We start from the raw sequence: 14,383 nt of genomic DNA, 5'->3' as shown, positions 1-14,383 counted from the left end.
AAAATTAAATTAAAAACCAAAAACTAAATAAAAATTGCTTAAATTAAATGAAAGGCGTTCTATTCTATGAAAATATGATGATGACCGCAGAACTTGGAATGTACACACGTGTCTGTCCTGGCTGCTCAGTACAGTATGGCTGCGTTTTGTTCAAATTTGTTCAAAAATAAAAAGCGGAAAACGGAGCGAAAGTACACCCCGAGTGTTACGTGTTTTTTGGAAGAAAAAAAAAAAGGTAATTTAAATTTTTTAAAAAACCTCTTTCGACAGTACTGTAGATAGGGACTTTATTAACCTCCAAGAGAAATGAAGTTCCTGCAGCTTGATGAAATATAGATGAAATAAAAGGCATGCATGCAAAGGTAAACAATGCACACGTAACAGTTTGTGCACATGATGACAAAGACTAAAAAGTGGCATCCTGTGGCACTTGGCACTTGTATGAATGACAGTTACATATGTTCAAATGTTACTTCAAACTTTGCCTGTAGCGGTACTAAAAGTTGAATTTGACGGTAGAATGGATGATTGCCACTGCCTGTGCTGCACGACTACGGGCGAGAGGCGGGCTACACCTCAGACTGATTGCCAGCCAATGAGAGAGCACATACTGTCTGTGCATGCAAATTCACACCTATGGATGACGGAAGAGTCTCCCGTTAACCTAAAATGCAGATTTTTGGAAGTGGGAGGTTGCAAACCCCACACACAGACGTGATAAGGATGAAGAAGACTAACACTTACCTTCACCTCCTGCAGGTTTGTCATTGAGAATCTGGGCAAGCGTCACCTCCCCGTTGTCTGGAGTGTGAGCCTCCTTGTGGGGTCGCTTTTTCAGGATCTTGCTGAAGAACCCGCCTGACCTACAGCATATCAACATATGGATATTTACACATGCTTCAGCAAGCTGTCAGGTACATCACTGCCGCCAATAAACACTTGGCTTTTTTTCCTTTGCATTCCCTTCTGCATTTCACCTCACAACAATTCCAACAGGAGGTGGTGGTCCAGCGATTAACTCTGTTCCAGCCGTATAGCAACAGCACAAGTGAAAAAACATCTTATTGTGAGCTGTAAACCTTTTGGAGCGCAGCATACGTATTTGTTATCTTGTATTGCCTCCTTCCTGCTCTTTGCACATCCTCAACATAGACTTTCCTCGCTTTACTGCATGAGCTTCTTCTCTGGAGTTCAACATCTTGTAGGTCCCTTGCAAATAAGAGCGATTAATGAAGCCTTGGGATGCCTGCTGTTGCGTGGCGTCCTTTTGGGACCAAATAATGCCACGACTGCTTCACGGATGCAGGAAGTGGTGGTGACAATGGATACCCACGTGGGAGCAATGCGCGTTGCACGTACTGTTGTCGTGCACTAGACGCAAACACTACACGACAAGGTGCAAAAAAGTCACGCGGGAGGGTGGTTATTTTGTGCCGATGTGCACCGTTTTCGGTCATGAATTGCGCCAAGTGCATAATTTATGCATAAAAACAACACAAACAGTGCGCAAAATAGTCTTCGTGCCATAAATAAATAAATGACACATATTGCTATGGCAAATTGCGGGACAATGCGGAGGCAAAATGTGTGTGTAAACGCCGCTTTACTCTGGTTTAGATAGAATTCTTACATCTGTCAAAACCTCTTTCTGGCTGCCCTTTACAAGAAGAAGCCACCAGCGCAACTGAGCAGTGACGGAGGGTTAGCACTGGACACCCGGCAAGGTGTCATATGTGGACTTCCTAAAGGTGTGAGGAGAGAAATTCACAAGATCTCACGGAAATCTCGTCAAGCTCTCATACCTGACGAGAATACAATATTTGAAACATATACGGAAGTCGGAAAAGTCCTGGAAATCCGGGAGGAATGTACTTTGGACTTGAGCAACATACCTGTCCGGCGTGGACGGGGTGGTGAGGCCTGAGTCGTCTTGGGTTCTCCTTCTCATGGAGCTCCCCTTGAAACTTTCCGCGTAACTCTCTGGAGACAAAATCATCTGCGCAACAGAAAGACAGGACGGATTTGACGTGATTTGTTGTACTTGCTGTGTGATAACAATGCAAATTGCATGATAAATGCTCGGGTTGCAACCGGTTATCCGGTTTGACAAGCGAGAAATGCGGTTGCAGTGGTAGCAGCCTCCTGGATGGATAACAACCCTTAGATGAATGGATTGTAGCGACATGCACCGGGTATCGCAAGACTAGCAACCGCTTGACAGTCCGTCTCAAACAACGCGAGAGCCTGGGCTAGCGTGCTACATAGCTTACCGTGACTGATGACCGGAATGCCTGCAAATACTAGCAATGCGTACATTACAGCGATCTAGTTGATCATATATTATGTGTTGTGTAAAACTAAGACAGGAACGACATCAAATTAAAAGCACTAAATGAATACAGAGCCACCATCCACCAGCGCCACACTGCAAAAACAGCCATACTTGAAAGAAGCACAAATTATATTAAAATGAGACAAAAAAAAAAAAATCTGCCAAAGGGGTAAGCAAACGTTGGCTAGAATTCTTATAACTAGAATATTTTCCTTGTGACTTTAAAGAATATAATGAGTCCCACAATAAGGTGTTCTTCCTCACACAGCTTGATTTAAGTCAAATGCTCTTCATGTTGGAACGTGGACGGAAGCCAGAGCACACCCACGGGGGAAATATGCGAGTTCCGCACACACAGAGGTGTTCCGACAGGGATTTGAACCCGGGGCAAACACACTAACCTCTCTGCCACCGTGCAGCTAACATCTCTTCTTGTCCTCATGTTAGTTATGTTGGTTACTTCTTCAGCAATATGAGCTTTTCAACAAGCATGCAGCAGATTATAGAGTAATACTTTCTTGAATCAAGTTGAACCATTTGACACATTTTATGACTAGATTTAATATGACACATCTCGGTACGCGCTATGAAATTTGCTGTGCAGCCTTCACATTGGTCCGAAACCAGCAAATGTTTAAAAAAAAAAAAATGGTTGCTTAAAATGGGACCTTATTGAAATGTAGTTTTTGTAGTGTGTAGATATATTTTCTGTGTGTGGGTCCACTCTTACATTTTGTAAGTTTAGAAACCAGTTTGACTCTTAATTTAAGACAAATATATGTTAATCTGGCGTTGAGGAATAAGGTTTTTAGATTGTTATTAGAAAAATGAACTCATTTCTGGCAAAAAAAAATATCTTCGTAAGAATTGGCTAGCTATACTTTCTAAATTCAAAAATACTTTTTTTCTCAAGTGAAAATTGCTACACAGGGAAAAAAGTAAGAAATGGTTGTCTGTGTAGGCTCTCAGTCGTACAGGAGTTGTCCATCGAGGAAAAGGCTTCTTGAGACGTCATCTGTACTTCTGTGTAGAAGGTGTCGGACGTTTCGCTCCTCATCCGAAGAGCTTCGTCAGCAAACTAATAAGTGCTGGTAGCTTAGGCCTTAAATACAGTAAGAGTGGGCGGAATTGGTGTGCCAACACCCTCCTCCTATTGGTTCCTTACACTAAGCCTGGGCGGAGCAGTGGTATAATCCTATCCTGTTATTCACACCTACGATAAAAGGGAAGTGTCGCTCCCTGAATTGGGTATGAACGACTCTGATACTGGCTTGTTAGCATCTATTGTTCTGGCTCGGCCCTGCCTTCACCTCATTTGCAAGACTAAGAGCTGTGGGTTTTGGTCTCAGTAACCTGCTGAACACAGGGTCCAAATTAAACCTCAAACCACCATTCCGATTCAATGATGGGTTCTGTTGTTTGACAAAAATAGCTTCCTTTACTCCTCTTTCAAACCATCTGTTTTCTTTGGCCAAAATCTTTACCTCGCTGTCCTGAAAAGAGTGATTGGTAGCTTTAAGGTGTAGATGTACTGCTGATTGAGGACCCCTAGCATTGTCCCTGCGATGTTGATAAAGCCTTTTTTGGAGCATTTGCTTAGTTTCCCCAATGTAGTGCTCTTTGCATTCCTCATCTTTACAGTGGATGGAATAGACCACATTGCTCTGTTTCTGGTTTGGAGCCTTGTCTTTAGGATGCACTAATTTTTGTCTCAGGGTATTTACTGGTTTGAAATAGGTAGGAATTTTGTGTTGCCATAAGATCCTCTGGAGTTTTTCGGAGACCCCCGCTACATAAGGGACTACCACTCCTCTCCTTTTTGCTTCTGTGGGCTAAAAACAGTCTTATCCCCATTGGTAGGCAACACTGATCATCATATAGAGAACACAAAAGGGTTTGTGGCGAGCATCAAAGACCTCAGATTGGAGCCAGAGGAAACTTTGGTGTCTTATGATGTGACTTCACTTTTCACATCTGTCCCCACCTCAGCAGCAGTCTCGGTGGTGAGGAAGAGACTGCTCGAGGACTCAACTCTGCATCGGAGAACAAAACTTAGTGCTGACCACATCTGCCAATTACTGGAAATTTGCCTTAACACCACATATTTTCAGTTTAGAGGGAAATTCTACAGACAAATTCATGGTTGTGCTATGGGCTCACCAGTCTCACCCATAGTGGCGAATCTGTACATGGAAGAGATGGAGAAACAGGCTCTCACATCCTTCTCAGGGACAAAACCAAGGCACTGGTTTAGATACGTGGATGACACCTTTGTCATAATCAAAAAACAAGAAATTCAGTCTTTCACAGATCACATCAATGCGGTGGACACCAATATCAAATTTACTCGCGAGGACACTAAAGAAAACCAACTAGCCTTCTTAGACTGCAAGGTAATTATAGGAAAGGACAGACAGCTACTTACAGAGGTCTTTAGAAAGGCCACACACATTGACCAATACCTGCTTTTTGAATCAAACCATCCACTACAACATAAACTAGGGGTTATTAGGACCCTCCAACATAGAGCGGAACAAATACCAACTAGTGCTGAGGGAAAGAAAAAGGAGACACAACATGTCCAGAGAGCACTCTCAACCTGTGGGTACCCACGGTGGGCTTTTAACAAATGTCAAAAGAAGAGAGTAGGGAAAGAAACCCAAAAGCCCACAGAAGCAAAAAGGAGAGGAGTGGTAGTCCCTTATGTAGCGGGGGTCTCCGAAAAACTCCAGAGGATCTTATGGCAACACAAAATTCCTACCTATTTCAAACCAGTAAATACCCTGAGACAAAAATTAGTGCATCCTAAAGACAAGGCTCCAAACCAGAAACAGAGCAATGTGGTCTATTCCATCCACTGTAAAGATGAGGAATGCAAAGAGCACTACATTGGGGAAACTAAGCAAATGCTCCAAAAAAGGCTTTATCAACATCGCAGGGACAATGCTAGGGGTCCTCAATCAGCAGTACATCTACACCTTAAAGCTACCAATCACTCTTTTCAGGACAGCGAGGTAAAGATTTTGGCCAAAGAAAACAGATGGTTTGAAAGAGGAGTAAAGGAAGCTATTTTTGTCAAACAACAGAACCCATCATTGAATCGGAATGGTGGTTTGAGGTTTAATTTGGACCCTGTGTTCAGCAGGTTACTGAGACCAAAACCCACAGCTCTTAGTCTTGCAAATGAGGTGAAGGCAGGGCCGAGCCAGAACAATAGATGCTAACAAGCCAGTATCAGAGTCGTTCATACCCAATTCAGGGAGCGACACTTCCCTTTTATCGTAGGTGTGAATAACAGGATAGGATTATACCACTGCTCCGCCCAGGCTTAGTGTAACGAACCAATAGGAGGAGGGTGTTGGCACACCAATTCCGCCCACTCTTACTGTATTTAAGGCCTAAGCTACCAGCACTTATTAGTTTGCTGACAAAGCTCTTCGGATGAGGAGCGAAACGTCCGACACCTTCTACACAGAAGTACAGATGACGTCTCAAGAAGCCTTTTCCTCGATAAGAAATGGTTGCTTGAAATCGAACTTTTTTTTACTTTCTTGTGATGCAGTTTTTGCAGTGCAGACTGGACTTTGTTTTGCAGAGAGAAGATTATCCGTCGCTGTTTGCTAGCATGAATTAACTCGAGGTTGTGCACAAATTCAACAAACAAATGTGCACCTTAGCGCTCAATAAGGTCATCAGATCGTATCTTTATGCCTTCCCACATAGTATCAGCATTTGGGAGCAAATATGAGGTGAAAGAAAAATGGTACAAATGCAGTATAGTAGTCTATCTGTGCAGCGTGGGTCAAAGTCTGTTCAAGGAAAGTCGAACAAAGTGGGACAAAACAAAGCTTGCATTAAACATGCAAAAACTGTTGGATTTGTCACTGTATATTATTTTTTTGAATAAGATAATGGCCCATATTTCCAAAATTGATATCCAATTACATACAATTTGACTATTCACACATTATTTAGTTTGAAACCATTACACCTGAAAGTTTGGGCGGTCGGGGATCCCTGCCTTACATTAAAAAAATATGATGTGTTCTTCTGTAAGAATGACACTTATAATGTAATATTCATGCCTACATCAACAAACATTAACATTAGAATGGAATTGAGTCGAGTCGTATCGTTTGCACACTGTGTCAAATCGTATTGAATCGTTCCGTTTTTAAAATGTATCGTGTTTTTAAACGGCATCGTAACCTGTGTATCTACACTTGAATGGAATGGTCCATCATGATGAGATGTCCATGCCTAATAAATACCTCTCTGGTTAAAAGAGCACCAGCGCCCTCGGAACCTGGAGACAAGCTGTCAAATGAGGAGGAGGTTGTTTGGCGTCTGCAAATAAAAATAAGAGTGGCGTGAGGTCATAGTAGGGTAGTGTTGAATTGTAATGATATGAGTATTGAAACCTACAGTGGCTGCTTGGACCTTCTCTCCTCTCCGCTGTGAGGTGGAGGAGAGTGGTCTCCGTCGCTCTTCTTCCCCTTCCACTTCTCCGGCTTCTCCTTGATGGGACCGTGGCGGCGCTGCAAGCTGACGGCGCCGCCGTCCAACGCGCTTTTCTCGCGCAAAGAGTCCGTGGGTTGCAGCAACAACGTAGTCGGACGAACAGCGGCAGCGGAGGATGGAGGCGAACTTTTCACCTCCTTCTTCCCTCCTTTGTCTTCCTTCATCTTCCAGGCCACAAAGGTGTACTGGTCCAGCTCCTTGCTGTCCGCTCGCTCCCGTTGCTTGGCCGGCTCCTTCGGCGGGGAGCTTTGATCCGCGGCGACCATCGAGGACGAGGCGGCTCGTTCGGTCTCTCTCTGGTTGTGCTCCAGCCCCCTTCGCCTCCTCTGCTCCCTCTTCTCCTGACTTCTAGATCCCTGGGCCCTAGCTGGAGCACGTGTTGGTTTATGTTGAGGATGTGACGCAGGACCGGTCGACTGTTTGTCCAAGCCAGCATCTGAAGAAGCGGGTGCAAGCGCGCTGGAGGACGGCAATTCGTGTTTTGAATCCTCCTCCTTCTCGTCCAGCTGAGGTCCAGCCTCAGCCTGAGTACCGTTGGTCTCCACACCAGACCTGAGAGGTAAGCGTTCACCCTCCCCTTCTTGTGCTTGCCATTCCTCCTCCTGCTCCTCCTCTGTCACCTCCCCGTCCTCCTCTTCCGGCTCTCGGCCTGGCAGGTTGTCATCCAGCGTCTCCTCTGTGACCAGTTCGATATCCGGATCCTCTCTGGTTTGAGGCTCCTTGGCTGCTTGCTTCTCAGATTCCAGCGCCTTCTTGGCTGCCTCCTCCTCTTCTCTCCTCCTCCTTGCCTCCTCTTTCGCCTTCCTCCTTTCCTCTTCCTCCTCCACTCTCCTCCTCATTTCCTCTTCTTCCTGCCGCCTCCTCTCCTCCTCTTCGTCCCGCCGTCGCTGTTCCTCTTCTTCTGCCTTCTTCTTCCTCATTTCCTCTTCCTCCTGCTTTTTCCGTTTCTCCTCACGCATGGAGTGGCATCTGGAATATTTCAAATGTATGCTTGCATTATTTCAATGTGACTGTGTTGGATTACAGCGGCTCACAAAAGTGAGTACACCCCTCAGATGACAGCACATCCTCTCAAGGGACAATACTATACTTTAGAGCAGTCAGTGTACAGCTCGTATAGCAGTATACTTTGACTATCCACTGAAAATGAGTCAGCACACAACCATTATTGTCTAAATCACAGTGAACACGCCCACATTGTGTCCCCATGAGCGCCACTGTCTTCATCCTCGTGGGCATGGAATTCAAAACCCATCATCAAAACTGCCGTGCGGGCCAGTTTCCCCACAGGAGGGGTTCATGCTCTGCTTCAGAATGTCACAGTACATGTTGGAATACATGTTTGCCCTCAATGAACCGCGGTTCCCCAGTGCCGGCAGCACTCACGCAGCCCCAGACCATGATTCATGACCACTATGCTTGACTCAGGCAGCTATTTAGACAATAATGGCTACTATTCAATGTATGCCGTTATACAAGCTGTACACTGACTACTCTAAAGTACATCCGAGTATCATGGTATAGCAAGGGTGTCCAAAGTGCGAACCGGGGGACATTTGCGGCTCGTGGCTGTTTTTTTTTTAATGGCGAACTGCACATTCTAAAAATATAATTTAACAAGAAAAAATTAGGAAAGTCCAAACATTAGGAGAAAAAAAGCAATGTAACAAAAAAAGTTGTATTTTTACAACAATGTCTTATTGTTGTAAGTAAAAATAACATCATTTTGGTAACATAAAGTTGAAATATTAAAGAAAGACGTCATAATATTATGAGAAACAAACAAAACAACAAATAAAGTTATAATTTGTGGAAAATTAGGTTGCAAAAAAAGTAATGTTTTGAGATTCAAGTCAAAATATAATGGGATTTAAATCATAATATTACAAAAATAAAATTTATGAAGATTATTTAAGAACAAAGTGGAATTACCGTAATTTCCGATGTATAAGCCGCTTCTTTTTTTCTTAAACTTTGAACCCTGCGGCTGATACAACGTTGTGGCTAATGTACGGCTAAGTTCTAATCTTGTGACATCTCCTTTACTTCAGAACTACTACTAATCGTTTAAACACTGTGCCGCTCAATATAACGGTGTAAACTTACAAAGAAGACTAAATTCATCACACAGCAACTTAACATTTAAAAGGTATACCTAAGAAATAGTAAGTTTAAGTTTTCCCATAATGCACTGCATCTTAAAGCATTCATTGGTGCCTGCCCGGGCGCAGCAATCACATCATCCCCCCTCTGGTGGACAAAGGCTGCATTGCAGCGCTATTCAGCCATCCATTCATTTTTTATGCCGCTTGTCTTCCAATGAAATGCTTTGCTCAGACGCAATGCATTGTGGGACAACTTTAAAATAGTTTATTTTTCACTTTAAACTCACATTGGTACATGTTTGTATATTTATTAGGCATACCTTTTGAGTGTTAAGTTGTTGTGTGATGAGTTTAATGTTGTTTGTAAGATGACACCGTGAGTCACACCGTTATATTGAGCAATGACCTCCTGCAGTTTCCATTGGGTTGACAAGCTATAGAGCTGCCTGGTCCTCACGGACTCGTGCGCGCCACAATATGCCATTTCATGACGTGGACATGTGCGGCTTATAGTCTGGTGCGGCATATAAGTATACAAATCTGGTTTGTCATCTAAATTTAGTGGGTATGGCTTATACACCAGAATTTACGGTATTTGGGGGAAAAAAAACAACAACAACAGCATAAATGGGAAATGTCAGCTATATGACAAAGCTGAGATGCAATATTTTCTTGAAATATATAAAGCATATCTGAATGTGTTGCTTTAGAAAACATCCAAGTGGCAAAGTTGCATCCTTTCATTTTTCGCTATGCAGCCCTCAGTGGACAAAGTTTGGACACCACTGCTGTCGCTTGAGAAGAGTCGCTGCGATAATAAAGTGAGCCCCCACTATAGACTGAAAGTGAACATCTCTTGTTACCTCCTTCGTGCCGAGTGGCCTCGAACCAGAGCTTGTATCTTGGTGGCACCTCGTCTCTGGCGATGAAACACCCATCTTTGCCTGTGCCCCCTCCAAACAGCTTGAATGAGAGTGGCTGCCCGTCGCCTTCGCTCCTCTTTGCAGTACCTGCGCCACGAGCGCTAGGAGGTAAACAACATTAAGATTAGAATTTGAAAAACTAAAGACCAGAAAGGGAATTTTAGAGGCGCTCCCGTGAGTTTACCTGGATGACCGTGGACGCCCGTCTCATGTCCAGAAACTCCTTCCTCTGCAGGCGAGATCTGAACCAGCGCTGCAGGAATATGATCTTACGCATCACGTCCTTATGCAGCGTGTCCTGCAGCTGCTGGCGCTCCAGCTCTTTCAGAAAAACCTGAACAGACGACAAACTTATTTATGTGACCTGCGCAGGCGTGGGAAAAAGACGCAGCGAGGTCTTCACCTTACCTTGGTTTTGCCTATCTGGTATGTAGTGGGGTCAAAGGCCAACTTCTTGTCCAGCAAGGCTGAAATGTCTTCCTTGGAGGCCGTGGAGTTCTTTGGCAGCAAGACCCTGAAATGCTCCAAGAATTCCTACGGGAACAAGAACAATAAGGAGTGGTTCGTGTAGGGCTGTGAAAAAAAACACATCTTACCACTTAAAGGCTCCCTGACACGATTCATCAACTCAACTTGGCTTAAATTTGTTAAATATTGTTTGTAATTATGATCTACGTTGTTCGTTTTTGAAAGCGAACGGGAAATTTGCAAAAATGACATTGGCGCAAGCCATGACGAACTCATCGCAGCAAAGTCTCATTTCTGGAAGTGACGTCATCGGGGTGACACCACTCAGCTAAAGGAGAGTAAACAAATGCGTCTCGAGGTAGATGGTCGACTTCGCTCGGCATATTTTTCATTAAAATAGTGGTCATGTTAAAATGTTGTGTTGCTGCTGGATGTTCATAGTTTCGAGTGATACTGTAAGTTTGTTTTCTTTTCCAAAAGAGTAAGGTTTAAGACAAGAATGGACGAGGCAAGTGCAGAGAACGCCCACCTCGAGTTCTGTTCTTTGCAGTGATCATTCACTTACGACTGCTATGAAGGAACACCTTTACAAGAAGCATTTTGAGAAAAATGCATTTTGAAAAAGGATGCAAAAAAAGACAGGAGGAATGACAAAGTGGCCACAGAACAGAGTAAGTCATGTCTTGTTTACATAATGTCTTCTACACACTATTCCATGATAGCGACAAGGCTGTAAAGCATTACAGCGTTCCCTCACTACATCGCAGGTCACGTTTCGTGGCCTCTCTATTTTGCAGGGGTTTTTTGGCCTTTTTTTTTTTTTTTTTTTTTTTTTACAGCGTATGAACACGCATTGTGTTCTGCATCCTGATTGGCTGAGGGAGAACCCGCCCATTGTCTTCTGCATCCTTATTGGCTGGAGACTATTGTCCATCAATCTCCTTCGTGCTGCACTGCCGTGTGTCCTGCTGTGTTCAGCGCTAGCAAACAGCTTGCCGTTAGACTTCTGGACATGCTGAAAGAAGGTAAGAGTGCAAAAGGGAGGGAGAAGTTGTGGCTGTAGGGAGGCATTATGGAATAAATGAATCTTCAGTTCGAGGAGGAGTACGAGGAGGAGGAATATACGACGACAGGAGCAATATGTTATAACAAGGATACAAAAACGCTACAGCGGAACGGCGACAGGGAATTGAGAGGGGCCGTGGACATCCCGACTGCCCGACGGCGAGCCATCATGTCGGACACATTGTGTGAGCAGCCTGTGTGCTGCTATGGAGGTCATGAGAACCAGAATTGAGAGGGGCCGTGGCCACCCCACCCCGCCTGTCCTAGGAGGAGCACTCATGTAGGACACACTGTCTGAGCAGCCATCCCAGTGGAGCTATGGCGGTCATGAGAAACCAGGATGAAGACGCACGGTCAGAGGAGTGAAATACGCACGAGTCACTTAATAATTTGTTTTGTCCAACCTTGTAGGTTGATCTTTACCAAAATGTGAACTTTTTTGACTCTTTAAACGAGAGAGAAATGTGAGAAAATGTTAATACCTGTCTGAGAAAAGTGTATAACGTGTATGGTGAGGGCTTTTACAGCCTTAAAAAATATATCGTTGTAAACAAATAAAGTTGGCTACTTTGCGAATTTCACTTATTGCAGGCTATTTTGGGAACCATGATAAACGAGGGAACACTGTATACATGTTATATAAACATCTTTTCACAGCGATATGTTGACGTGGGGAGTGGGGGCGGCGAGGGCGGTGGTCCATGTTCTACAAGGTCTTTTCTCCTCAAAAACTACTGCGCTATAATCACCGTAAACATCCTCTGTCTTGTACACTATCATGGTTTTTGTAGCTGAGAGGTGTTACTCCGATGATGTCACTTCCGGAAATGACGCTTTGCTGAGACGAGTTTGTCATGGCTTGCGCCATGAAATATAAAATGTCAGTTTTGCGAATTTACAGTTTGCTTTCAAAAAACCAAAAATATAGAACATAAATACGAACAATGTATAACATATTTAAGCAAAGTTGATAAATCATGTCAGTGACCCTTTACAGTAAGTCACTCTCACCGTACAGGACATAAAATACACTAATTAAAATACTAGTACATGAAAAAAACAAAAATAAAACACTATGCTGCTTACTTATTGCTGTCACTTTCATAGGAGCAGATACTTTTGCTGATGTTGTTTTGTCGTGGTTTGGCCAACAGCAGCCTACTTTGTTGTTTCATGTTTTTGCATGTGAGACGCTCATAGGGTATCCTCCCGCTCTAATTAGTCCTCCAGCTGCTCCAAAGTTATGTTTTTAACGCCATAAACTGGGGACCGCCTACAATCAAGACTTCTTATTTTGTACTGCACGGGAAGTGAGTGTGTGTTTTATATCAGTGTGTGTTTTAATGCTGTGTGAGAAGACAGTAGTTATTTTGCTGCTTCGTGATAATGACAAACACATGTCCACATATAGCAAACCATAACATTTTTCATCGCAAATTATCACATTTTATGTTGACAAAAGCAGTCCACCATCTACACTCAAAATGTGACCAGCAGTTGAAAAATGTCAAGAATGTACATTTTGCACTGTTGGATCTTAAGGAGGGTCCAAGTAGAGCTTCAAAATGCAAAAACAAGAAGCTAAAAATGTTTAAAGTAAGCAATTTATTGCAAAGAAGCATTAAAGTGAAATTGTTCATCAGCTGATCAAAAGTTTAAGAGCACAGCCTTTAAAAGGCAAAATGTGGACTGAATGTGATTTAGTGTCAGGTGTTCACACTGTCATGATCGCTTGATGGCAAAGGCAAAAAAGCTTTCTCTCTTTGGATGCTGTGGGATTGCTGAGCTGCATAAGCAAGGTCTCTCACAGCGCGCCAGTCGCAGATGACAAAAAATGTCATCAGCCCTGATGGAGGATCCCACTGGCTGTCTGTCAAGACACAGGAGCATCATCGGCCCAAATGAAGGTTGTTACTGGTGCTGAGTGCAGTCCAGTAACCATCAGATGCAATCTGCCAGAGAAGGCTTCAAAGAAGAAAAAAGGTCTTCTAAGGCCTCGTCTCCTTCAAGGCCACAAAATTTGCCATTTAGAACTTGCAGGAGAGCACCAAACATGGGACATTGAAAGGTGGAAGAAAGTTTTATTCTCCCTTGACGGTCCTGATGGCTTCCAACGTTACTGGCATGACAAGGAGATCCCACCTGAGATGATTTCCACATGGCACAGTGGAGGGGGCGCCATCATGATCCTTCAATGGAACAATGAAGCTTCAGGTTGTGCAGGGGCGTCAAACGGCAGCCGGCTAGGTGGAGGTGTCGCAGGGGGCATCGCTCATGACTGAAGGCCCTCGTCTGTGTGGTGATGACTTGCTTTTTCAACAGGACAACGCTGCACTTCAAAAAGTACTCCTTCCAGAGGAATAAGCTCACTCTCTTGGATCATCCTGTGTGTTTCTCTCATCTAAATCCAATGGAGAACATTTGGGGATGGAGTTACAAAAATGGACATCAGTTCCAGACAGTGGATGGCCTCCGTGAAGCCATCGTCAGCACCTGGAGCAACATTCCCACTAGCCTCCTGGGAACACTGGCATCAAGCATGGCCTAACCCATTTTTCACCTCATTACCAACTCCTTTTTTAGCATTTTTTTCTATTTTAGGGAAGTTTCAGGAGTTTTTTTTTTTACCTATGGTCTTAAAAGGTTTGGTTGCTATAAATTGCTTACTTGAAGTGTTTGTAGTTGGGCAACAAAGATGGATTGTGGACATGCGCGTGTTCCACAGCACAATGCAGGAAGATATTTACTACATAAAAGGATCCACAGTACCTGGAATGTGTATTTGGCTCCGTAGCCTGACCTCCTGATTCGAACGGTTTCCAGCATTCCCGTGTAACGCAGCTGCTGAAGCACCAAGGTCTCATCCAGATACATCTCCTTCTGCTCGCACACCAAACAAACCACAGGAAATACACTCAAAGTTCAGCATATTCAGGCAGTTAAACACGCTAATAACTTAGTGGACGAGC

The 14,383-nt window shown here is 43.8% G+C and overlaps 1 protein-coding gene across 6 annotated transcripts in view; it reads right to left on the bottom strand.

Moving 5' to 3' along the window:
- LOC129189264 (unconventional myosin-IXb) overlaps positions 1-14,383 on the bottom strand; it is a 123,786-nt gene that overhangs the window by 24,807 nt on the left and 84,596 nt on the right. For all 6 annotated transcript variants that reach the window (XM_054790777.1, XM_054790776.1, XM_054790778.1 and 3 more), the window contains 8 exons: positions 14,184-14,294; positions 10,290-10,415; positions 10,066-10,215; positions 9,822-9,982; positions 6,758-7,822; positions 6,604-6,679; positions 1,893-1,996; positions 745-863 (listed from right to left, as the gene is read on the bottom strand). In XM_054790777.1, coding sequence (XP_054646752.1) covers positions 745-863; positions 1,893-1,996; positions 6,604-6,679; positions 6,758-7,822; positions 9,822-9,982; positions 10,066-10,215; positions 10,290-10,415; positions 14,184-14,294 — 1,912 coding nt within the window. The remainder of the gene's footprint in view (positions 1-744; positions 864-1,892; positions 1,997-6,603; positions 6,680-6,757; positions 7,823-9,821; positions 9,983-10,065; positions 10,216-10,289; positions 10,416-14,183; positions 14,295-14,383) is intronic.

The sequence above is a fragment of the Dunckerocampus dactyliophorus genome, chromosome 10 (genome assembly GCF_027744805.1).
Source record: "Dunckerocampus dactyliophorus isolate RoL2022-P2 chromosome 10, RoL_Ddac_1.1, whole genome shotgun sequence".
Classification (NCBI taxonomy): domain Eukaryota; kingdom Metazoa; phylum Chordata; class Actinopteri; order Syngnathiformes; family Syngnathidae; genus Dunckerocampus; species Dunckerocampus dactyliophorus.
Note: the sequence above shows the minus strand (reverse complement) of the source record. Positions and strands in the feature narration are given on the sequence as shown.